The following is a 26,194-nucleotide window of genomic DNA, read 5'->3' as shown; positions in this document are numbered from 1 at the left end:
TCTCCCCATTTTATACATAAGGAAACTGAGGCCCTGATCACAGGAGCTGAGTCTCCCAGATTCTAAAACGTGTTCTTTCAAGTCCCCAGGACTCCCCAGACCTCACAGAGGCCCTGTCCGCTTTCACTGGGTTTCATAACTGCCTTCTCTGTTTACTGCCTGTTGTCCCATTTAGCAAAACCAGAGGGGTGGGTATTCCCAGGAGGACCCAGAGCCCAGCAGTGACCCAGAAAGCAAACAAGCTCTGAGAGAGGACTTTCCATGAGTAGCCGGCTGCCTGGGAATCGAGAACAACAGTGTTTGGGGTGAAGAAAAAAGAACAGGGTGGTGTCTTCCAGGGCCAGCCAAGGCATTTTGTACATTGAGGCCGGGGGCGGAGGGTGAGGCTGCCTGCTCCCATCTCTGGTAGCTGCCTTGGGAGGTCCAGGGAGACACGGAGGCTAGCCTAAGGTCACAGAGGAGAAGGGCCGGAGCTGGTGATGGGGGTCCTGGATCCAACTACAGGGGAGAGATGTGGGCTGATGCTGAAAGCCACCTACTGTGTGTAGCACTAGGCGGGAGCCTGGAACACCCAAGATCAGAGGTCAAGGGGATCTCTGAGGTCCAGAGAAGGGCAGGGACTAGGGCGTACTCACATAGCGAGTGGTGGCAGAGCCGGGCTGCCTCTCAAGTACAGGAGACCGTGCCTGACCTGTGTGCCCATGAGTGGCACAGAGTGTAGGTACCACAGTCCATCTTCCACCCAGTGGCTGCAGCCTGGGGACCTTCCTAGGACAAGCCTCTGTCCTGGGTGCTCACAGGTGCAGGTGCAGGGCTGGAGGGCTGCGACCTCTTCAGCCTGGGACGCGTGGTAGGGACGGCCACCCCATGGAGTTTGGGCTGCCAGGCTTGGCTTGGGCTTGACTGAGTCAGTGCCTGCAACCCTTTACCTGTAAACGGTACTGTTTCTCCCTTCCTTCCCAGGTGGGATGGTGCTGGGAGGCCCTGCTTGATCCCTAGATAGAGCTTGGGCACTGGAGCCAGCCAGTCTTGTGTTTGAATCTCAGCAGTGCCTCCTTCTAGCTGAATGACCCCAAGCAAGTGACTGAAACTCCCTGAATCTCTGTTTCCTGGTCTATAAAATGAGAAATTTAATACCTCTTTCCCCTGGTTGCTGTGAGGAGACTCAGTATCAGACACCGCCCATCCCTTCCTCCCTCTCTTCTCCCAGAGACGTCTGGATCCAGAGGTGAGGTGGCATGCTGCCATCGGTGACCGCCGTGCCCCCTTGTGTAGTTCAGGGGCCCTGCACCGTCTCATTCAGAAGGACCTGTAGAGGCAACCTGGACCAGTGCTCCCATTTTACAGATGGAAACCCTGAGGCTTAGAGACGTGTCGGCTCTGGATATGGTTGTAGAGCCAGTATCTGGGAATGCTGGGCTAGGATTGAGGCTTAGAGTCAGAGCATCAGGGCCTACCCCATCTTTTGGGTATCTGGACCTTGAGGCCCAGATAGGGACAGTGATTTGCCCAAAGTCACCCAGGAAGTCAGTGGCAGAGGGAAGCCTAGCACTGGGTGGGGACTCTTCCTTTCTACCTAGAAGTTTTTCTTTTGCATTTAAGTCCCCCCACTGGCCCCTGCCCCCACCCTCGCCCTGAACTCATCCTCTTCCAGGCAGGGAGCAGCATAAGACCATGTCCCCATCACAGTCTCCACACATCACTGCCCTGTAGTGAGAGTTTCTAGGCCATGGGCTCCCCGAGGGCAGGAGCCAGGGCCTGTTCACCAGGTCTCTAGCGCTGAGGACCCGGGCTCCAGAGCTATGTGACAGGCAAAGCTGCAGGGCCTTTGTGATCATTAACCAGGGGCCAGTGACCCTGGGCTAGTGGTCAGTGACCCCTGGCACTAAGGCCAAGCCACAGCAGCCCTCTGTTAATCACCAACTGAGCAGAAAGGACTGCTCAGCTGGGCCAGATGCCGACTCAGGTTCATTCGGGGGACAGGGATGACAAGGAAATTTCTTCTTCCTGCTTGTTTGGATTTTCCAAATTGTCTAATGAGCAGGTATCATTCTCTATTTTAAAGGTATTATTTCTAGATCAGTCTTTTTTTTTTTTTTTCTCGGCCATGTCACGTGGCATACAGGATCTTGGTTCCCCGACCAGGGATGGAATCCGTGCCCCCTGCAGTGGAAGCGCAGAGTCTTAACCACTGGACTACTGAGGAAGTCCCCGTAGATCAGTCTTATAAAAAAAAAAAAAAAAAACCCAAAAAACTTCATTGGATAAATACTTGTAAATAGTTTCAATCCCTATAGCACATTAAAAAAAATTTTCACACAAGTATATTGAGGTATAATTTAGATACCATAACAATTCACCCATTGTAAGCAGACGGGACTGTGATTTTTAGTACATTTTTCAGTTGTGTAATCATCACCATAATCCAGAGTTAGAATGTTTTCATCACCCTAAAATGTTCCCTTGTGCCAATTGCAGCGATGTGGGTGCTTAACCCCAACCTCTTATCCCTTTCAAACAAACTGGCTTGACAGTTTGGTGTTTACCCTCCTCGACTTTTTTAAGGATGTATAGAAAAACAGACACCCTTATAAAACAGAGGAGAGGAGTCACATTATAGTTATTGTACAATTTGCTTTTTGCACTTGGAGATCTCTCCGTGCTTATTGAGCACCTACTATGTGCCAGGGACGGTCCGCACTAGCTTATTCTTTTTTCACAGCTGCAGAGTGGTCTGTTGTATGGCGGCTCCATAATTTGTTTAACCGGGACACTTGGGTCCTTTCCAGTTTTCTTCAAACAATGCTTCAGTGAACATCCTTGCACGTATATTTCCACGTTCCTCTGCAAGTGATACTGAAGGAAATGGCACTGTTGTTGCATTACGTGTTTCGAATTTGTGGTCATAAATTGCTCTCTAGAGAGGGGAGACTGGTTTATACTTCCATCAAGAGCATATGAGAACTGTGGGGTTTTTATAACCCTCGAAATGCCTAAGGAGAGGGAAGAGCTCTCTGAATTTAGGCCAGAGCTGATCCACTGCAGGCTCTACAGGCCCACGACTAGACATAGGGCTTCAAGAACTCGGGCATCTCTCTGTGGTTCCCCACAGACACTGGGATAAAATTCAGACTCTTCAGTGTGACACACAGACCCCTGTGACCCCCGCCACCCTCTCCAGCCTCATCTCTTCTTGCTCCTGTGTTTGAGACAGGACCCCTCCTTAGTCACTGCATGTGGCCTGTATTTGCCCTTTGCCCATGCTGTTCCCTCCTCAGAATGCCTCTTCTTCTCAACCTCCCTCCTCCCTGTCCTTCAAGGCCCAGGTCACAAGTCCCTTTGTCCATGAAGCTTTCTTCTAATCCCTGCCGTCTGATTTGTCTTCTCCGTGTGTGTGTTCATTTAGCCCTTTATCTGACCCACAGTCCATCTTAAATGGGAGGAAGTTGTGTGTGATGGAAGGCAAACTTCAGCCTGATTAGATAGAAACTGGGCTCCAGGAGGAGCTGGTGCGGATGACTAAAGCTCGTGGGGAAGGGGGATGGGAATTCCCACTTACTAATTGTCAGACCAGGCCATTTTCACACAGAGAGACTGGTTTAATTCTCAGCGACCACTTTATACCCATTTACTAGATGAGAAGACTGAGGCAGAGAAGAAGAAAGTAACTTACACACAGTGGAGGTGGGAATCAAACCCAGGTCTCCAGCTTCTGCATTCTCTTCCCTGTCATTGCATTCCCTGTTATTGGGAAAGGAGGAGATTTGGGATGCAAAGGGAACTTGGAAATAGAGAAGCTGGGTCCAGCAGAGTAGTGAGAGGGAGAAGAGAGGGGCTGGAGAAGGTGGGAAGCAGGCCTGGGTGAATTCGAATAGCACTTCTAACCCAGTGACTGACTGTAAGCCTCCAGTGGGAGAGTGAGAGATGGGAAGGGAGCCTGGGAGAAGGGCAAGAGGCTTGAATCCTTGACTTCTCCAGGGAGAGCCAATAGGACCTAAAACTGAAAAAAACAAGAACAAAACCAAAACTAACACCCCCCCCCCCCACCGCAAAAAAGAAAAAAACCCAAACAACAAGGGCTTGTTATTTAAGACATGAAGCCAAACACTGAAATCAGCTGAAGGAGGAAGAAAGAAGTGGTTGGTTGCCCCAGGGTGTAGGTGGGGTTGAGAGGCAAAACTTTGCATAAATAACGTGACTTTAAGTTTTTATCAAAACAACCTTTTACAAAATAAAAACTTTTTTAAAAGGAAGGAAAGACGGGCAGTCTTGAGTAAAACAGAAGCTGCAATCCAAGAAGTTGAGAGGTCTGCCTGCCCTTCTCTGTCTGGCTTGTTCAGGGGTCCAGGGAGGGTCAGCCCCCTGGGCTGTGTCCTCAGCTGGTGACAGCTACATGCTGCCTAAGCGGGTCGTCCACTCAGAGCACCTGGAGTGAAATCTTGGCTTTCGTTTCCTAGTAGTGTGCAAATTGCTTGACCTTTCTGCACTCAGTTTTCCCCTCTTTAAAATGGGGCTGTCGATGGTACCCAGTCCGTAAAGGATGTTAGGATGTGTCAGTTTTCATATGAAGTGGAAAACCTTCAATAAATATTAGTTCATGGTATTTGTTGCTGGACACGTTAGGGGTGGAGAGGGGAGGGTTCTTGCATGGATCACACAGGAGGCTAAGATGGGTGAACTCCCTGCCATTCTTACGTGTGCCCATTTAGTGTACACTGAGTTAGCGCCTGCTGCTTGGTCTCCACCCCTGACCTGCGGTGAAGGGGTGGCCACGCCCAGTTCGATCTGTCCGGGTGGGAACCCCGAGGTCTCTAAAATCCAGGCCAGATCCCCGCCCTTCCCAGGCCCGCGGGGGCCCAGCCCTGCCGCACGCCCTCCCTACGGGGCGGTCCCCAGCTTGGGCGGGATGGGCGGGCGGCTACTTAAGGTCTGCGACTGGGGAGGCAGAGGCTGCCGCCCAGGTCTTCTGCCGCCGTCGCTGCCATGGCTCCGCACCGCTCCGCGCTACTGGGCGCGCTGGTCCTGGCGCTGTGCGCGCTGTCGCCGCCGGCCCGCGCCGCCACCGCGTCGCGGGGGGTGACCCAGGAGCGGGTGAGTGCCCGGGGGGCCCCGGGGGGCTCCCGGAGTAACTCTCTATTGTAAGTTCTTGCAGATACAGCGCTAGGAAAAGGGGAGTATTTCAGGTCTAGAATGGAAAAACTGTTTTGTTGCTTTGTAAGTATCTCTTGCTGCTTCCGGGGCTCCGGTGGATGGGGGTGGGAGCCTCAGGGCCCTGGCTGTTTCCCTCCCTAGAGGCTAACCTCACCTTGGCCGGATTTCTTTTTCCCTCGGTGCTACCTTCTGATTTCGTACCCATCTCTGCCCCCAGATTTCTCCTCTTCCTTGCCTGATTTCTCCTTCCCTCTGCCTCATTTCTCTCCTTCCGTCTTCTGATTTCTTCTTCCATTTCAGATTCCTCTTTCTCATCTAATTTCTCTCTGCCTCTTCAATATTTTTCCCCTCTTCCCTGTATGATCTCACCTCCTCCTGCTTACCGTCCTTCCTGTTATTTGTTCTCGCCTCTCTGGTACCTCCTCTGCCCTGTCTGGTTTCTCCTCACTCCTGCTGTCCTTTTGTGTTCTCCGTCCCTCTGCCTGAGTTCTCCCATCTGTTTTTTTGACTTCTTCCACCAGATCCGGCCCGAGGTGACCTGCGCCTACTGATTTCCACCCTCTGACTCCAAGCTAACCATCCCACTCTGCTCCATGTCTAGCCCCAGTGCATGTCTGACGGCCTTTCCCCATCCTTGACCACCTCATCTCCAACAGGCTCCTGCAGACCCCGGCTGCATCCTCTCGCCTTTTCCAAGAAATGGAATTTGGGGGGGGGTGGGGTTTTGGGGGCAGGAGGGAGGAGGCAGACAGCGCAGGAGGCCACTTGGGCTCAGTCATCTAGGCCCTTCTTGGAGGTGTGGACATGGACATGGTTGGGGCATGGGAAATCTTCCCACTTCCGAAGAGCAAAAGCAGACAGGCTGTGTGACCTTAGGCTAGTCCCCTTCCCCTCTTGGGGCCTCAATTTTCCTGTCTGCAGGATGGAGTTGGATAATGAACTCTCTGAGGACCCTTCTAGTTCTGAGGACCACTGAGGATGCTGGAAGGGAACAAGCTGAGCCCCTGGCGACCCCCAGATTTACCATTGCCATCTGAGGGGTCTCCCCACGGTCCCAAAACTCGTGCTCTTAGCACATGGGCCAGTTCCTGCTCCGTCATTTCCTAGCTGGGGGTCCCCGTCTTCACCTCTCTGCACCTCGGCTGTTGCATCTAATTGGCACTAAGAAAGGAAGAGAGAAGGGAGAGAGAGCCTTCTGTCCCCCCGTCACCAGGGAGCTGAGGAGGGGAGACAGATGCTGGCCACGGACAGGGTTTGGAGCCTAAACTCTGCCCTGTTTGCTCACTCGTTGAGCAGGGGTCATAGAACGGGGTGGGGAGAGTCAGCGGCTCAAGTGAGATGCTCTTGGTGCTGGAAACCACCCTCCCTCGTGCCCCGGGGTGGGGTCTCTCCCCGCCGAGGCTCCTGCCCTCGCTCAGGCTCCTCCCCGTCTCTTGCAGCCCGGCAGCATGGTGGTGGAACACCCCGAGTTCCTCAAGGCGGGGAAGGAGCCCGGCCTGCAGATCTGGCGTGTGGAGAAGTTCGACCTGGTTCCCGTGCCCCGCAACCTTTACGGAGACTTCTTCACAGGCGATGCCTATGTCATCCTGAAGACGGTGAAGCTGAGGAGTGGGAACCTGCAGTACGACCTCCACTACTGGCTGGGTGAGGCTGGCCCCGCCCGAGCCCCCATCCCAACCCCTCTGCTGTAAAGCACAGACCTTTGAGGCATGGTCGCCAGGAAGTGCCCCCGGGAATTAAGTGACTCTTGAGCATCAAGTGTGTGCCAGACCCTTGGTTACATGTTCCCAAGACTCTAGAGCCCACCTGCCCGAGTTCAGACCCCGGCTCTGCCCTTTGGCAAGATATTCAGTGTCTCTGTAAAGTAGACCTGATGCTTGCACTAGACTACCTCATACGACTGTTGTGAGGGTTAAACAAGCCACTATGGCACACAGACTGGAGGTGACCTGGGGACCCTGGACCCCCTGCACAGCTCCAGTCACACTCCAGTTTGCCCTTCAGAGTCGGAGCCTGGAGCCCTGCCACAGCTCTGCTGTGTGACTCTGTGAGTCCTGCCCCCTCACTGTGCCTTGGCTTTCTGGTTTTTTGTTGTTGTTGTTTTGTTTTGTTTTGGTTTTGGTTTTTTTGTGGTACGCGGGCCTCTCACTGCTGTGGCCTCTCCCGCCGCGGAGCACAGGCTCCGGACACGCAGGCTCAGTGGCCATGGCTCACGGGCCCAGCCTCTCTGCGGCATGTGGGATCCTTCCGGACCGGGGCATGAACCCGCGTCCCCTGCATCGGCAGGCGGACTCCCAACCACTGCGCCACCAGGGAAACCCTGTGCCTTGGTTTTCTGATGCTCCCTGGCCTGACTTCGTGTTCAGGAAGGTTGAGAGTGAGTGCGGGGGGAAGCGTCAGAGCTGGGAGGACTCTTAGAGACCTGGAGTCAGCCTCCCACCTCCCCCATTATACAGATAGATTAACCGAAGCTCATAGGAGGCAGGGGCTTGCCCAGCTTCTACAGCCAGGCCAGGGCACTGCTGGGGGCTCCAGACTCCTCCTCCGTGGGAGGCTGGGGCCACTTTACAGAAGCCCGGCTCATGCTGCTCTGATGTCCCCCAGGCAATGAATGCAGCCAGGATGAGAGCGGGGCGGCTGCCATCTTCACCGTGCAGCTGGATGACTACCTGAACGGTCGGGCTGTGCAGCACCGTGAGGTCCAGGGCTTCGAGTCTGCCACCTTCCTTGGTTACTTCAAGTACGGCCTCAAGTACAAGGTGGGTGCCGGGCAGCAGGGACAGATGCACCAATGGCAGGGCTCACTCAGGCCCATCCATCATCTTTCAGTCTTGTTTGGTGATGTGGGCAGATGGGTCAGAGCTCAGCCTTTGGAGTTGGTTAGCTCTGGGCCCTTCTTAGTTGCGTGACCTTGGGCAAATCACACTCTCTCTCTCTGAGCCTCTGGTTTCTTATTAAATTGAGAGAAGAAAATTCTCCATCACTTCGCAGGGTGGTCTTCCTAGCCCCAGCTGTAAGGGGTGGGCCATGGGTGGGAACCTTGCTTTCCCGGGGCTTGAGCCTGCCAACAGAGGGGCCTATGTTAGGTATTTGAAACACATTTGATCACATTTCTCCTTCTGCTTGTTAGAATCCCCCTTGAACTTGAACTCTGAAGAGTCTGAGTCCCAGCCCCAAGCCAGGTAGGGCTGAGCAAAACCAAGCTGGAAGCCCCAAGAGGCTGTACCATATATTGTGTATGACGTCTGGGAAACCACTTGGCCTCCCTGAGCCTCCCTTTCCTCTTCTGTTACATAAGAACCAGTTGTACCTGCCCTTCGGGCCTGGGGAGAGGATTTGGTGAAGGCATAGCTGGGAAATGCCTTGCACAGAGCTTGGCACCTTGGAAGGGCTCCTGGAAAGCTGTAGTTTTACGAAGCTGGGGTTCTCTTTGGTCAGGATAAGGAGGGGATCATAAGCTTTGATGGTCTTAATGTCAGAGTTCAAATCTCTTATTTTAAGAGAGGGAGGGGCAACTGAGGCATAGAGAGGTTAAGCAACTGGTCCAGGGTCACACAGCAAGTCAGTCCCAGAGCCAGGACCAGAACCCAGATCTCCTGACTCCCAGCTTTTTCCCACTACACCAACCTGCTTCTCATGAGCAGGGTTCTAGGATAGGTATTAAGCGCCACCTATGCTGCCGATGTGCTGTGTGACCTTAGAGAAGTCATCATCCATCTCTGGGCCTCCGGGTTGTCTGTGTTAGCAGGGTGGCCACGCTGTCTGCTCAGCTGACACATCAGGGATTAGGTGATGGAAAAGCTCTCATGAGACTGAGATAGCAGAGGGCAGGGTGTGTTGTGGGAACAGGGCCTCAGCCCTGCGCTGGGTGGAGCAGGGTTGGATTCCCTGGAGCCTACCAGCACCCCTGTCAGCCACATCCACACCCACAGTGCCTCCTGCGGAGCTGTCCAATTCTACCTTCTTTCTACAGCCTCTTCTGGGGCCCTGGTACCGACGGAGGGAGGGGTGAGAAGCTTGGGACCCAGTCCCTGGACTTGGAGAAGGACCAGGCCTTTTTGCAGCTCCCGGAGCAGAAAGCGGAAAGGACACTCGATCAGGAGTCAGAGAGATTGGTTCAGGTCCCAAGCCCACCCCTCTCCCTGCTTGTGCCTCCTGGTGGGCGCTCTCACGTATTTGTCATTCATTCAGCAAATAGTTATCAAGCCTCTTGAGCAACAGCGCCTGCTTTTTGTTGTTGCTCTCTGGACAGCAGTGACTTAACTTGTGGACAAGTTAAGCAGCTTACAGAGCTGGTAAGTGACAGAGCTGGGATTTAAACCCAGGTGTGAAGGGCCTCGCACAGAACGAGTTCAGAGTGGACATTTGAAGACTCCCTGGTCTCTGATCTTAGCTCAGATGGAGCCTAGGAATCTGCATGTTAGCAAGCCTCCTTCACCCTCCGGTGATTTTTCCAAGATGTTCTTGGACCATACTCTGAGGAATGCTCCAGGGGATGGGTTCCCAGCCCAAGCCTGGATTTGGGACTTCAGTCCTGAGAGGCCCTGGCTTTCGGTGGAAATGTGAGGTCCAAAACCAGTCCTGTTTTCCACCTTCTGCCGCCCCTGCACTTGGCAGGCCCAGTTCAAGGTTCTCGGCCTGGCGCCCTCATCAATTATAGATTTCCAAGGAGCAGAGCTTGTTACGCAAGACTTGTTTCTGTGAAAGCCTGCTCCTGGAGCCAGTTCCGTCCTCGGGGTGTGAGAAGGGGCAGGGAGGGGACGAGAGCCGCTGGAAAGGGCTTTCACGGGGCCTGTGCTGTCCCGTTCTGTGACCTCCACATCTTTCAAGTCATTGCATTTGATCCCTCCTCCTCCTCCTGACTCCCAGACAGAACCCGAAAGACCCCACGGGGCTGCGTTATTTGAAAACCTTGGTTCAAGCAGAGTCTGGGGTGGCCTGAGTCCTAGAAGCTCCCGGAACGCAACGGGAACTCACAGAATCACTTGAACCCTTCCTGTCCTCCCTCCTGTTTCTTAGATGAGGAACCCTGAGTTTAGAGGGTGGAGGGGACCAGCCCCAATCAGTAGGTTTTTCTTTGTTTTATAACATATTTTAAAATGTAGATCTTTATAGCTTTTATCCTTCTTCAGACTACAAGTGTGATACAAGCTTATTGTAAAATGTCAAACGTAGAAATATGGCTTCTAGGAAGTAAAAGTTCCCCATGATTCTACTCGTGGAGATATACACCAAATGGTACATAATTTTTCTCTCTATATACATGAACATATATGTTATTTATTTATTTTTTTAGCCACACCGCGCGGCATGTGGAATCTTCCCCATGACCAGGGATCGAACCCATGCCCCCTGCAGTGGAAGTGCAGGGTCTTAACCACCGGACTGCCAGGGAAGTCCCTATATGAACGTATAGATGTGTATATTATATATAGATATAGAATCTATACATATATATGTATATATAGATATATCATCACTTTAATTTGGAAAGTGGCTTTTAAAACAATATCCTATTAAATTTTGTTTAAATAATTTGATGCCAATCTCTGCCCACCTAATGATTAGACCATAGAAAGCAACAATCAATCCTAAAGATTAAAGTAAAAATAGTGAAAAATAGTAAAACTTTCCAAAAAGTCCTGCCCCTTATACTTGGAGATCCACTAATGTCTCCTAAGAGCTTACTTTTATTTTTTTGTTAACTAATCTTTCTAAGTCTAATTTCCCAGATCAGTAAGATTAGAGGAGTTAATTAATCAGGAAATGCCTGTCCATACTCATTAGAAATCAAGTATTCTTTTAATTTATAAATTCATATACAGAGAATTTATTGGAACCAAGATTTATGACATTGAGCAACACTTTTCCTTTTTTAAAAGAAAGTTTCTATTTTTTTGATAAAAAATAAAAGGCACACTTGTACAAGTAAAATATTTTAGAGATGTATTTCTAAAACTTAAGGGTCTTTCTCTTCCCTCATTTCCCCATTTCTTCCTCTCTGAGGAATCCATGAAAATGGTCCATGTGTCCGTTCAGCGCCTTTTGGAAAAGCTTTTCAGATCCACAGTCTCTTTACCTCCAGATGAATGAGGTTCCGGGGTCAGTGGTGCCCACAGACACTCAGGAGTTCCTGGGCTGGCAGACTTGGGCAAGGCTGGCCCCTAGAAGGGCGAACTTGGGGGTAAAACTTCCACCAATTATCTGGGACCCTGGGCACGGGGCTGAACCTCTTTTCACCTCAGTTTCCATGCCTGTGAAGTGGGGTAATGAGAGTTGCTACCTCAGGGGCTTGTGGGGACCACACTGCATGGCCATAAAGCAGGTGCCTCAGCCTCTGTCACAAGCCTAGTAAGTGTCAGCCTCTGCGGTCATTACCAGGTGAGCACGGGGCATTGCATCTTCTTCCCCAGCTGCCTTTCCTTACCTGCTCCCCAGCAGGAGGGTCCCTGAAGCCAGGTGGGAAGAAAGGCTCTGCGAATACCTTGGCCACCCTGCTGGGCCCAAGGGGATGCTCTTGAAAGGCCTCATGCTAGTACTAAGAAAGGACACCAGGGGGCGCTCCACTCACAACAGGGAAAACATTTCAACTTGAAGAACCTTGCTCTGAACAGTGGTTTGTTCCTGCCTCCCATCCTGGGTGACCCTAGTGACCTTTGCTCTAAGAAAACCTGATGTTGGGGGAAAATGTGGCCCTTACAAATTTAGTTACACCTGGGTTTGCATCCTAGCTCCACCATTTACTAGCTTTGAGCTCTTAGGCAAGTCTCTTCACTTCTGGCGTCTGCATTTCTCATCTGTAAGTTGGGGATGATGACACCTCCCTCATAGATGACACGTACAAAATGCCCGGCAGAGTGGGCGTTATCATTTCACAGCCACTTCTATACTGCTTACTGTGTGTAGACGTAATAGGAACCCAATTATACTCACTCCCTTTGTCCCTTGCCCTCATGGACTCTGTGCGGCAAGTCAGACTTGGCTTTGCTCTGCAAACTGAGGTGTCAGCAAGGGGCCTGGAGGGGATGGCCACATTTCTGGCCTTAGTGGCCCTTGACGTGTGGAGCAGGGAGGTGAGTGCCAGATTGGGAACAGGAGGCAAGGTTTTACTCCTTAGCTTTGCCGCGTGCTTTTTGAGTGCCCTTGAGTAAGTCACTTCACTTCTCTGGGCTTCAGTTTCCTCATGCGTAAAACGGGAAGCTCATAAGGACCTTCGCAGCTCTGACTTGACATCCCTGGGGCTTGGGGTCGATGAGCACCTGGGACTGGGAACTGTTAATGAGGACGCCCAGCCCACTTTATTTGGCTTTCTACTGAGCCAAGGGCAGTTTTGACCGCTGCCAGGAATCCTTCCTGAAGTTCCCTGGAACTTGGTGATGACTGCAGAAGGTGGCACAGCAGGGGCTTTTGTCACCATTTCAAAAGGGAGAGGCCTGAGGCTCAGAGAGGGAAAGAGACTTACCCAAAGTCACCCAGCACTGTAGTGGCAGGGCAGGGACTTGAACCTGAGGTCGGTGCTCGTTGTTTACCCACAGCTGCCTCTGAAGGCACAGCTGGGTGGGACTTGCTGCAGCAGCGTCAGAGGAGGGAGGGGAATGGTCTCGGCTGGAGACCGAGAGAGCCTTGAAGGATGGGAAAGCTTCGGGTGAGTGCTTCTCAAAGTGGGTTTTGCAGAACACTCGAGCTGCAGGCAGGATGAGGAGGAGAAAAGCAGTTCTTGATTCAATAAGGCAGGGAAATATTCTCTAAAACAAAAGGCAAGCAGGTTTATTTACCAGAGGACTTCCCAGAGCCTTTATTATGTGGATGTACATTATGTAACAGTCAGGGAGCAAGTAAGGAGCATTCCTTGTGCTTATTTGATCATGGAATCCTTTCCTTGCAGACTATTTGGGGGATTAGAGTTCCTTAGAACATCCCTTGGAAAATGCAGCTTTTGAGAAAGGAATGTTTGAAGCTTTTTGATCCAGGAAAGTGGGCCCAGGGGTCTTTGTTAGTGGAGTATGAGATTCAAAGGGGTGGCAGCAATGTGCAGTGGGTAGGGAATCTGCTAGAAGTCCAGTGGTGCATAGGCCAGAATTTCCTTCAACTCATCCCTATCCCTTCCCCAGACGCTCTCCCGTGGACTAACGCTGTCTCCTTGACCCAACAGAAAGGAGGCGTGGCATCAGGATTCAAGCACGTGGTACCCAATGAGGTGGTGGTGCAGAGACTCTTCCAGGTCAAAGGGCGGCGTGTGGTCCGCGCCACCGAGGTGCCTGTGTCCTGGGAGAGCTTCAACAATGGCGACTGCTTCATCCTGGACCTGGGCAATGTAAGTCGTGCCCTCCCCTTTCCCAGGGGCCACTGAGGTGCTCCAGGCCTGACTCTGGGGAGGTGGACGCATCCACGTGAACAAGTAGGGCAAGCCACAGAGACAGCAGCCCCCACGCACACACATGCGCTGTGTAGCAGTCAGACATACCTGCAGAGATTTGGGTACAGACGTGCCTGGCGTGTAGACTGGGACTCATCACATGCCCGCACACAGACCTCACGCACAGCGCACTCTGGCTTCAGTTGACGTACAGACTCCCTGGCGTGTTCATGGGCACATCTCGTGTACCTTTTTACACATAGTCATCCACTTGCAAATACATGGCGCGCGTGTGCAGCAACTATAGGCTTTTGGAATGTAGCCAATGTTTTATAACAACTACAAATGGTGCATAGTCTTTAAAAATTGTGAGTCACTATGTTGTACACGTGAAACTTACGTAGTACTGTAAGTCAACTACATCTCAATTAAAAAAAAAAACTATAAGCTCTTGCCCAGCAGGCGTGGACATGGCACCACGATGAATGCCTACACATGGAGACCTGGGCATGTTGTGCAGGGACCCACAATGCGCACGTCATACGTGTAGTTGCACATGCCCACTTGTATGTGGCAACGTGTGTGGGCTGCACTTACCCAGGCCCACCTTACTGATTGATGTGTGATGCTTTGTACACATTCTTCCCAAATCCACATATATTCATACCTGCAGAAGGACATGGCCGATGTTCTACACCCAACCTCATCTATACACGTGGTGTAATGTCCATGCAAACGGAGGCACACGCTGAGTGTAAGCTTGTTATTAAAGCGTAGCAGGTACACAGAAGAGTGTGTGAATCCTGAGTGTGCATCTCTATAGATTTCAGAGTGAACACACCCGTGTAATTAACACCCAGATCAAGAAACAGAACGTCACCAGCCCCCAGAAGGCCCCATCTGTCCTCTTCTTAGATTTTTTTTTGGCCGCGTGGCTTGTAGGATCTTAGTTCCCTGACCAGGGATGGAACCCGTGCCCCCTGCAGTGGGCCCCACAGAGTCCCAACCACTGGACCACCAGGGAATTCCCCGTCTGTCCTCTTCTCATCCTTTCACCCCCAAGGATCACCGTCATCCCAGACTCTCTCAACCAACAGCATAGACTGGTTCCACCTGATTCTGAACTTCATGTACGTGGAATCTTCGCTTTTGATCTCTGACTTCTTTTGCCCAACACCTTCTTTCTGAGATCCATCCGTATTGTTGCCTTTAGTTGTAACTTGTTCCTTCTCTTTGTTATATAAGAATTGATTGGACAGATATGCGCAGTTCATTGATCCATTCTGTTGTTGATGGACACTTGGGATAGTTTGGGGCTATTCCAGGTGGTGCTGCTCTGAACATCCTTGCACGGGTCTTTCGGTGGATGTATGCATGCGCTTCTGTTGGGTGTATTCCCAGGAGAGGGATTGCTGAGTCATAGGATACCGGCATACAGAGCTGTAGAAGGTACAGCCAAATGGGTTTCCAAAGCGGTTGTACTAATTTCTGCTCCCACCAGCAGGCAAACGTCTCTATACACATTCTATGTGTAGGGGTACCTGTGAAAAAACACATATCCAAAATCATGCACTCACATACCCTGGTGCACACAGATCCCACCTGTTGTGCTTGGATGTGGGCACGTGTGTGCTCCACCGGCTGTCACCTGGGCAAGCAGAGAACAAGGTGAGCTCACCGCCCGCCCCCATAGTTCCCTCTTGGCCATGTCGCTGGGCAGGGCTTATATGGGGCACTGCCTTATGTGGGGTCCTTGTCTTACAGGACATCTATCAGTGGTGCGGCTCCAAGAGCAACCGTTTTGAGAGGCTGAAGGCCACACAGGTGTCCAAGGGCATCCGAGACAACGAGCGGAGTGGCCGGGCCCATGTGCACGTGTCCGAGGAGGGCTCCGAGCCGGAGGCGATGCTCCAGGTACCCACGGCCACATCCCAGGAGTGCAGGGTGGGGCTGAGAATAGGGACAGGAGGCTCATTTCTTCCCTCCATCCAACAGGCAGTTTTGAGGTGAATTTGTTTTTCCACCAAGCTGGAAGAGCAGCTTCCCCGACAACTCCCAGACTCCCCTGAGAAGTGGGGCTGGAATCCCAGGACCTGGTACATCCCGGGGTTGTGAGCCACACCCTCCCACTGGGAGGGCTAGGTCCTCCAAAGGAGCTGAGAAGGAGGGTCTTGGCGTCTTCCGAGGGTGAGCCTGGTGCTGGAGCCAGGTCAGAAAGACAATGGAGACCCAATCCCCTCTTTTCCTCTTCTGACCATTTCCTAGTAGTTTATAGCCCATTTCATCAAATTGCATGATGGCATTGCCAGCCGTTGTGCTTTGAGGACATATCAACAGAGGCAGAGGTCAGCAGGAAAAGGAGGAGACCACGGGCTTGTCTCCTGCTTGTCTGGGGCTGTTGAGTTCTGGTTTTTAGGAAGAGCAGAAGGTGATTATTATGGGGAGGAGCCTGGACACCAAACATGGCTTGAGAGGGGCAGTAGCTGGGGCCATTGAGGCTGGAGGTAGCTCAGAATGGAGGTGTGAAAATAGGCTCTAAAGTCACAGGGATACGGGTACAAATTCCAACTTAGCCACCTTATAGCTGTGTGGACAAGGTACTTCTCTCTAGACTTCAGTTTCCTCTCCTGTGAAACGAGTGATAATCTGTGCCTCTCAGCATGGGTGCGAGGATGAAATGAGGTCTGTTAAAGGCATGTGGTAGAAGATGTTCATAGCTCTATTTATCATTCTTAGAAGGCTAGGAGGAAATGGTAGAATAACATACCTGAAAGGGACTGTCCAGGAGGCAGAGGAGCAACGGAGCTCCTGGAGACAAGGAACAAGGAGGGAAGGACTCGACAGGCAGCCCTGGTTTGAGCTCTGCACACAGGAGACACGTCAAGAGATGCAGGATGTCTCTGGAGGGGACCTTACCCTAAGTGGAGGTCGCTGTGGATGGATGCCACGTGGTCCTTACCTGCCTGGGAGGGAGCTCTCTCAGGAATTCAGTCCCCTCCCTGGGGGAGGAGGCTGCCAGGAGCTCACCGCCACCCTTTCTTCCGTGTCTCCCTCTCCTGCAGGTGCTGGGTCCCAAGCCGGCTCTGCCCGAGGGTGCCAAGGACACAGCCAAGGAGGATGCAGCCAACCGCAAGCTGGCCAAGCTCTACAAGGTGAGCCTCAGCTGTGCTGGCCCCTGGGTTCTTTGGGTCAGGAGACCTGGTCTTCCTGAGCTCCGCTGCCACGGGGCCTTGAGCAAAGTATGCGTGGGGGTGGGGTGGGGGGGTACTCGGCTTCCACACGGCTCCAGTAGACGCCCACCTGCTGCCTTTGCCTTCCTGCCCGGGAGTAAGGGCGTGTGAGCGACTGCAGACACATCTGTGTCACATTCATCTGTGGGGTCTTGGGCAGCACATGTTCTCTGCTGGGTCTCAGTTTCCTAGTCTGTAAAGTGGGGAGAAGGGCAGTAGAGTCAACTTTTCAGGATTTCCGGGGGTCCACAGAGGAAACTGATGGGAGTGTTGTAGGAAAATACAGGGAAATAGTACAAAAGTGTGTGTGGGGTGTGTGTGTGTGTGTGTGTGTGTTGAGGGGCAGGTTATGGTTAATGACTTTATTTATAATCTCTTCTTGTGATTTTATTATTTATTTATTTTGGTCGCGCTGTGCGGCTTGTGGGATCTTAGTTCCCTTTAACCCACGCCCTCGGCAGTGAAAGCACGGAGTCCTAACCACTGGACCGCCAGGGAATTTGCCTTCTTGTGATTTAAAAAAGTGAGTTGAGGCTGATCCTGAGCCAGGGAACTCTGGCCTCTGGGCCTGTGACACCCATGTTGTGCCCTAGGCTTGTTTGTGGTAAAATAAGAACAACATGAGGTGAAGATTCTCATCATCACCACAGAAAAACCACATTATTGACATTTACTCTGATACTAAAGTAACACATACACGTCGTAAATAACAGTACTGAGCAGTTCTCAGGAACATAAGAAGAAAATACAAGTCAGTGCAATTTCACTAGTTTAAGGTAGCCAGTACTGTTTTAAAAATGGGTTTTAATTACAAAAGTAACGACACTCAAAAACAAAAGTCAACCTCGCCTCCTCTCCTCTCCTCTCCATGGGTTACCATGGTTACATGGTTACCCTTTTGGTAAAGAAATCTCCAGATACAGCTTTCTGTGTCTAGTTACATATATTTTTCCATCTCTGTTTGATATTCATGGATCCAAACGATTCATGCTTTTCTGTGGCCTTCTTTTTTCCACTTGACGTGGTCAGGAATATCTGTCTGTAATAGAGATCCACATGGTCCTTTATAACGGCTGTGTAGTATTCTATTTTAGGAATGTAGGAATCTTAGCAGATCCCTAATTGATGGACATTAGAATGTTTCCACCTTTTCTGATTGCAGACAGTCCCTCTTTGTGCACTTGGGCGAAGTGTGGCATTAGGGGAGTTTCCCAGACATGGATTGCTGGGTCATAGGCTGAATAAAGAGTCAGTGATTGAAAATACTGGTTCTTGGGAGTCCTCTGGTGGCCTAGTTGTTAGGATTCTGGGCTCTCACTGCTGTGGTTCAATCCCAGGTCCGGGAACTGAGATGCTGCAAGCCTCAGGATGTGGCCAAAAAAAAAAAAAAATTACTGGTTCTGGAGTCAGACTACCTGGGTTCGAATCCCAGGTCTGGTACTTTCTAGCTGTGCAGGTTACTTGATCTCTCTGTGCCTTGGTTTCCTTGTGACTAAAATGGGGATACTAAAAAAAAAAAAAAAAATGGGGATACTACTAGGACTACCACAGGGTTGTTTTAAGGATTAAAGGAGTTGTATAATTGTAGAAGTGATTAAATTATATATATTACATAAATTGCTTAGAACAGTGCCTGGCACATAGTAAGTTTTCAATAAATGTGGAGCACTTATTTTTTACAGTTCTGATATGTATTACTAAAATGCATTCTAGAAGGGCTCCCTAGTTACCTTCATCATGGGTTTGAAAGTGCCTGTTCACCCAGAGTCTTTTCAACGCTGGGTATTGTCGATCTTTTTTTTTTTTTTTTTTTTTTTTTTGCGGTACGCGGGCCTCTCACTGTTGTGGCCTCTCCCGTTGTGGAGCACAGGCTCTGGATGTGCAGGCTCAGCGGCCATGGCTCATGGGCCCAGCCGCTCCGCGGCATGTGGGATCTTCCCGGACCAGGGCACGAACCCGCGTCCCCTGCATCGGCAGGCGGACTCTCAACCACTGCGCCACCACAGAAGCCCGTGGGTATTGTCAATCTTTTGAATTTTGACGAGTATGGTACACTTAAAAAAAAGTTCAATGAAGTTTTATTTGAGAATAATTTTTAGGTTTACAGAAATATTGCAAAGATAGTACAGAGGGTTCCCGTATACCCTTCACCCAGCTTCTCCTGAACATCTTAACATAACCAGGTACATTTGTCAAAACTAAGAAACATCAGTTCAATACTACTAACTAAACTGCAGACTTTATTCAGTTTTCCCCAATTTTTCATTCCAGGTTCCAATCCAGAATCCTACACTGCATTTAGATCTTTTTCTTTTTCTTCTTTACTTCCTTTTTTTTTTTTAACTGATGAGGTTGAATATCTTTTCACCGACTATACAGTTCTTTTCCTATGCCACCTGCATTCCTGCATTGGATCCTCCCCCTTCCCTTTCCGTGTGCAGTTTCCATGCTACACCTGTGTGTAGGTCGCAGATGTGGTTGTGACATAGTGGAAAAAGACAAAGAAATCCTGAATGAGCCTCAGGGCTTGAGGGCACAAGTCCTCATGTTACCCTGCAGTGTCGTTTGGGGGTGGGGGTGAGACGAGGGTCTCCCCACGTGTGGTCTTGGGGGCGCCCATGGTTAGGCTGAAGTGGTGGAGGTCACTGATGGGCTGGGCTGCCTTTCCCTTGTCCTCCCAGGTCTCCAATGGCGCGGGCACCATGTCGGTCTCCCTCGTGGCTGATGAGAACCCCTTCGCCCAGGGGGCCTTGAAGTCCGAGGACTGCTTCATCCTGGACCATGGCAAAGATGGGAAAATCTTTGTCTGGAAAGGTATTGGGGACAGGGGAAGGGCTTGAACAGGACTTTGAGTGGGAGCTCCAGCAGCCTTGCAGGAATTTGGTTCATGAGTCTAGGGAAGAGGAGGGGGGCCTGAGGGTCTGAGTTGCAACTTTCCTACTGTCTGAGCAGCCTTGGTCAAGTCGCTTCACCTCTCTAAGACCCTGGTTTCCTTATATGTAAATGAGGACAAGATAATGATCTTTATCACATAAGGTTGTTGTGTGGATTAAATGCCATCATTTTTGTATAGTTCTGAGCTCAGTAAATGGGCCACAGTGTGCTTGCCATCATCAGGCAGGACCCCCAGCTGGCGCCCCCGAGAGCTCATGGTGTGATCAGCTCTGAGTTCTCTGGCCTTGGCTGTCCACAGTCTAGGAAGAGGAGGGAGAGAGGTTGGCCTTCTGCTTTCCCTGGACCATTGGATGCGGGGGCGCAGCACTGACCCCCGGCCCCTTACCCTCCCTTTGCTGACAGGCAGGCAGGCCAACGTGGAGGAGAGGAAGGCTGCCCTCAAAACGGCCTCCAACTTCATCTCCAAGATGGACTACCCCAAGCAGACCCAGGTGAGTCTTGGAGCCAGGTAGGACAGTGAGAATGGGTCCATTTTGGGTGGGTATCCCACCTCAGTGTGGACTGGGTGTCTGAGGCTCCCTTGAGGACCCCTGCTGGGTTGCCCCTGTCCTCAGGGGGACCCCAAGCCAGCATGTCCTGCTCTCCCCCCTCCCCTTCCAGGTCTCCGTCCTTCCTGAGGGTGGCGAGACCCCACTGTTCAAACAGTTCTTCAAGAACTGGCGCGACCTAGACCAGACGGATGGCCTGGGCCTGACCTATCTCTCCAGCCACATCGCCAACATAGAGCGCGTGCCCTTCGACGCCGCCACCCTGCACACCTCCACTGCAATGGCCGCCCAGCACGGCATGGATGACAATGGCACAGGCCAGAAACAGGTACCTGGGGGGCTGGGGTGGGTGTGTCCAGGCCCCTTCCTTGCTCCCTCCCTGGCACCTCTGGCCCACCCACTGCCTCCTGCTTCTCTGAAGATGTTTCTCTAAGAGATTTTGACCACAGTTTTTGGTGGATGGAATTATTTTGTCTTGCTGGATTATTGCAACCAACATACCCTAAGCACCTACTGTCTTCCAGGCTCCATGCCAAGTGTCTGAGACCCCACCCTGCCCATGAAGAGTGCCTGGTCTGGGAGGGGAGGTGACCACAGCCACAGCTGGTTGCTCAGACCTGTGTGGTCAGTGGGAGATGGGAGGTGCACAGGGATTATGGGAACACAGGAAGGGAAGTGAAGGTGGGTGGTTGGGGCAGTCTTCACAGAGGTGGGGACCTTTTGGTTGGGCCTCAGAGTATGAGTAGGAGTTTGCTGCCAGAGAAGAAGAGTAGGTATTCCAGGCAGGGAGCTGTCCTGGGAGCCTGGTGCTGATGGCATCCTCAAGGAGGGGCCTTGAGTTCCATGTCCAGGGGTGTGGACTTGATCCTGTAACCATTAGGTGCTAGTGAGGGTTTTTTTTTCTTTTTCTTTTTTTTAAAGGCAGAAATATGACAGGCTCAGTTCTGTGCTTCCTAAACGCACTGTGAAAATGAATTTAGAGACAGGATAATGACGGTAGAGACCTCATGAGGAGGTTATAATAGTCTAGGGAAGAGATAATGACCTTGAGACCAGGAAGGTCACAGTGAAGATGGAGAAGTGTGGGGGGGTGGAATTCAGAGATGTTTATGAAGTAGAATCTGCTTCAGGCAAACACTGATTCCATCCTACATAATAGAAATAGCAAAAGTGTTAATTTTTATTTATTATTGTTTTTGTCATTGGTGTTATTATTTTTATTTCATCACTCATTCATTACTTCAGTGGGAGGGGAGGATGCAATGAAAATGATCAGGATAGGGCAGTGTGGAAAGAGCCCTGGCAGCTCAGCTGTGTGACCTCGGGCAAGTTACTTAACCTTTTTGAACCTCACTTTCCTCACCTGTAAAATGAGGCTTAGTCCACTCCATCACCTTCGAGAATTTTCAAAGTCTGGAGATTGTTTCCCGGGACTTGCAGCACCACCAGGTGGCGCTGCAGGGCTTTGTGACCACTTTGACACCGTGTTACCAGAGCTCTGCAAAGAGATCTGCCAGCAGGTGTCATTCTGAGGTCACTTAGTGATGGCCCCGCCTCTGCAGGTGATCTATAAAATTCAGACAACTTAATAATGATACAGATAATGGCAACATTAATAATAAAATAATAATAGTTCTAAAAATTAAGAGTAGCTGCCACCTGTAGAGCCATTACCCTGTGCCAAGCCCTGTGCTAGACTTTCATGAATAGACCAACGTCCTTTATTAGTCTCATACTGAGGCTCATAGACAGTAAGCAAGCTGTCCCAGGCTGCACAACCTCTAAGGGGGTGGATCCTGATTTGGATCCAGGTCATTCGTTGATTTGCACCCTTAGCCTGTGTTACACTGTGTAACACCCACTAAACCCATTTTGCAAATACTATCATGCAGGTCCAGTATACTGTCATGCGGCTACCAGTCCCTGTGCTGATTTCTACAAGGAGGAAGTGCAGGGTGGGGCAGGGGTGCAGTATAAGGATCCGGAGCAGGAAACATGGGTTTGAATCCTAGTGGCTCTGTGATTTGGGCAGATTATTTAACTTTAGTCTGAGTCCGAGTGCGGTCGTGTTTTGTAACCACTACCACCACTGTGTGGTTTCTCATCTGGTCTGAGTTGGGGACTGGGGGTGCTGCACTGTGTCTGAACCCAGCTTTGCTCTGGTAGATCTGGAGAATTGAAGGCTCCAACAAAGTGCCCGTGGACCCCGCCACGTATGGACAGTTCTACGGTGGTGACAGCTACATCATTCTGTACAACTACCGTCATGGCGGCCGTCAGGGACAGATCATCTACAACTGGTGAGGGTCTGGGGCCCTGTGCTGTGGGGCGAGCATGGCAGCAAGGAGGGATGTGAACAGGGCTGAGGGAAGCCTGCGAGTGTGTGGACCTGAGCCGGGGCAGCCACCATCCACTGGGAAAGGCTCTCGTCCACAGGGCAACACCTCTTGTCTTTTTTCTCTAAACAAATTTTAAACTATTCTCATAAAAGCATTACATGTCCATTGTAGGAGACATGGGGACTAGGGAGAAACAAACAAACAGAAAATCTCTCCCACAATCCCACTCTAAGTACTGTTCATCCTCCCACCTTTTCTAATTAAAAATTATTTTTAATTCTTTAAAAATAGATAATACATTCACAAGTCAAGGATCGAAACAGAATAAAAACGCATGTATTGAGAAAGCTTGTCCCCATTCTGTCCCTCCCCACCTTGCTCTATGACCCCCACCCCTGCATGGATGCCCACTTTCATTAGTTTCTTGTATACTCTTCCAGTAATTTTTGATGCAAATATAAGAAAATCTCACCCTATATTCCTAGTTCTTTTCCTTCCTTACAAAAGCTAGCAAACTATGTATTTTATCCTGCACTTTGCTTTTTTTCACTTAATACTTCCTGGAGCTTAGTCTCTGTCAGTACATAAAGAACTTCCTCACTCCTTTTGACAGCTGCATAATATTCCATCACGTGGCTAACCTGTAGTTTATTTAACAAATTCCCTGCTGTTGCGTACTTGAGTTGATTCCAGACTTTTGCTATTAGAAGCATTGCTGTGATTAGTAACCTTAAACAAACATCAGTTTGAATGTGTAGAGAAAAATCTTTGCAGCAAGTTCCCAGAAGTGGGATTGCTGGGTCAAACAGTAAATGCACTTGTCGTTTTGATAGACAGCACCCAGTTTCCGTAGATGGAGTTTGTAGTATTTGCATTCTCACCCGCAACAAATGAGAGTGTGTGTTTCCCCACGGCCTCACCAGTGGACTGTGTTATCAAACTTTTGCTGTTTGTCAACCTTATAGTTTATGAAATGGTATCTCAGTATAGTATTTTTCTTTTTTCATTTCGTTTCTCTTATATGCAGTCTCAAACTTTTTGAAGATTGACGGTTGGGTTTCTTTTTTTTAAAACTTTTTATTTTGAAATGACTTGCTGAAAAGTTGCAAAAATACTACAGACAGTTCCCATATACCCATTACACAGCTCCCTCTATGATCATGTCTTAACCATAGTTCAAGTTTCAAAACCGGGAAATTAACATTGTTGCAATACTATTTACTAATCTATAGACCTTACTTGAATCTCACCAATTCTCCCACTAATATCCTTTTTCTGGTCTAAGATCTAACCCAGGATCTCACATGCCATTTAGTCATCACGTCTCCTTAGTGACATTTAATCATGTCTTTAATCTGTGACAGTTCCTCAGTCTTTACTCTTTCTATTTTTTTTAATAAATTTATTTGTTTTATTTATTTATTTTTGGCTGCATTGGGTCTTCGTTACTGCACGCAGGCTTTCTCTAGTTGTGACAAGCGGGGGCTACTCTTCATTGCGGTACACGGGCTTCTCATTACAGTGGCTTCTCTTGTTGCGGAGCACGGGCTCTAGGCGCATGGGCTTCAGTAGTTGTGGCACGCGGGCTTCAGTAGTTGTGGCGCACGGGCTTAGTTACTCCGCGGCATGTGGGATCTTCCGGGACCAGGGCTCGAACCCGTGTCCCCTGCATTGGCAGGCGGATTCTTAACCACTGCGCCACCAGGGAAGCCCTCAGGCTTTACTCTTCTTTCACAACCTTGATACTTTGGAAGAGCACTAGTCTTATTCTGTAGAATGCCTCTCAATTTGACAACCTCAGATTTCTTTTTTAACATCTTTATTGCAGTATAATTGCTTTACAATGGTGTGTTAGTTTCTGCTTTATAACAAAGTGAATCAGTTATACATATGTTCCCATATCTCTTCCCTCTTGCGCCTTCCCTCCCTCCCACCCTCCCTATCCCACCCCTCTAGGTGGTCACAAACCACCGAGCTGATCTCCCTGTGATACGTGGCTGCTTCCCACTAGCTATCTATTTTACGTTTGGTAGTGTATATATGTCCATGCCACTCTCTCACTTTGTCACAGCTTACCCTTCCCCCTCCCCATATCCTCAAGTCCATTCTCTAGTAGGTCTGTGTCTTTATTCCCATCTTACCCCTAGGTTCTTCATGACCTTTTTTTTTTTTTTTTCTTAGATTCCATATATATGTGTTAGCATATGGTATTTGTTTTTCTCTTTCTGACTTACTTCACTCTGTAGGTGAAGTACTCTAGGTCCATCCACCTCACTACAAATATCTCAATTTCATTTCTTTTTATGGCTGATTCCATTGTGTATATGTGCCACATCTTCTTTATCCATTCATCCGATGAGGGACACTTAGGTTGCTTCCGTGTCCTGACTATTGTAAACAGAGCTGCAATGAACATTTTGGTACATGACTCTTTTTGAATTTTGGTTTTCTCAGGGTATATGCCCAGTAGTGGGATTGCTGGGTCGTATGGTAGTTCTATTTTTAGTTTTTTAAGGAACGTCCATACTGTTCTCCATAGTGGCTGTATCAATTTACATTCCCACCAACAGTGCAAGAGGGTTCCCTTTTCTCCACACCCTCTCCAGCATTTATTGTTTGTAGATTTTTTGATGATGGCCATTCTTACTGGTGTGAGATGATATCTCATTGTAGTTTTGATTTGCATTTCTCTAATGATTAACGATGACAACCTCAGACTTTGAAAAGCAGCTTGAAAGAAATTTTTTTGGACAAGGTAATACACACACGGTACAAAATTCACGAGAAGCCTTTTCTTTTTTTCTTAATAGCTGCATCAGCACGTTGATTTGTCAGATTGTTTGCTTATACAGATAACACATGTTGGTTATGAGAAATTTAGACAGTAATAGGAAGAGGTGGGGCAGAAAGCCACCCACTATAAATATCCCTGCAGGACAGATTTAGGATGAGGAAGTCTGTTGGTTGTGGTCAGATCTCTATAAGAGGTGAGATGCTGAGCTGGGGGATGTGGCATGTTGGTCTGGTTCCTGGCACTGGTTGCTTTTGAGAGAACCCCTTTTCCTCTCTGTGTCTCAGTTTCATTACCTGTAATCTGGGGATTTGTGGGTTTCTCAGGCCCAGGGTAAAGGAGAGACTCGGGGCTCTTTGCAATCCTCAGTGCTGAGTATCACTTCCCTTCCAGGCAGGGTGCCCAGTCCACCCAGGATGAGGTCGCCGCATCTGCCATCCTGACTGCCCAGCTGGATGAGGAACTGGGAGGTACTCCTGTCCAGGTGAGCCCATTGTGCCTCGGGGCCACACCCTGGGCCCTGTCCATCTGTTCACTCATCTGTCTGACTGTCCATCATTCCATTCATCCACCCATCCTTTCAGCAAACATTTATGCAGGGGTCTGACACTGCGTCTGCAGCCATGAACACACAGATCCCATCCCTGCCCTGCCCTGAGCTGCTGTGATGTGGTTTACAGTCTAGGGGGGAGAAAGATGTTCAGCAGACATGCAGGCAAAGGTTGGACAATCACACATAACGACGTGTGCAGTGAGTGAAAATGATAAGACACGAGAGGAGCAGGAGAGGCAGTGTGGTGGTTTAGTTCAGAGGATGGACATGGAGCTAGCCTGCTTGGGTTTAAATCTAGTCTTCACCTCTGGGCAGCCTTGGACAGGTCACT

The 26,194-nt window shown here is 50.0% G+C and overlaps 1 protein-coding gene across 6 annotated transcripts in view; it reads left to right on the top strand.

Moving 5' to 3' along the window:
* Window positions 1-26,194, top strand: part of GSN (gelsolin) — a 116,897-nt gene that overhangs the window by 84,212 nt on the left and 6,491 nt on the right. For 2 of the 6 annotated variants that reach the window (XM_032633809.1, XM_032633807.1), the window contains 11 exons: window positions 5,144-5,214; window positions 6,591-6,795; window positions 7,756-7,910; window positions 13,304-13,465; window positions 15,272-15,421; window positions 16,570-16,659; window positions 19,419-19,551; window positions 20,035-20,123; window positions 20,293-20,508; window positions 22,347-22,480; window positions 25,704-25,794. In XM_032633809.1, the coding sequence (XP_032489700.1) occupies window positions 5,191-5,214; window positions 6,591-6,795; window positions 7,756-7,910; window positions 13,304-13,465; window positions 15,272-15,421; window positions 16,570-16,659; window positions 19,419-19,551; window positions 20,035-20,123; window positions 20,293-20,508; window positions 22,347-22,480; window positions 25,704-25,794 (1,449 nt within the window). In that variant the 5' untranslated portion in view covers window positions 5,144-5,190. Of the gene's footprint in view, window positions 1-4,526; window positions 5,215-6,590; window positions 6,796-7,755; window positions 7,911-13,303; window positions 13,466-14,570; window positions 15,176-15,271; window positions 15,422-16,569; window positions 16,660-19,418; window positions 19,552-20,034; window positions 20,124-20,292; window positions 20,509-22,346; window positions 22,481-25,703; window positions 25,795-26,194 lie in introns of those variants that run through there. The other 4 variants (XM_032633811.1, XM_032633808.1, XM_032633806.1 and 1 more) reach the window with 4 other exon arrangements.

Source organism: Phocoena sinus, chromosome 6, assembly GCF_008692025.1.
Source record: "Phocoena sinus isolate mPhoSin1 chromosome 6, mPhoSin1.pri, whole genome shotgun sequence".
NCBI lineage: Eukaryota > Metazoa > Chordata > Mammalia > Artiodactyla > Phocoenidae > Phocoena > Phocoena sinus.
This window is presented reverse-complemented; position numbering and strand designations above follow the sequence as displayed.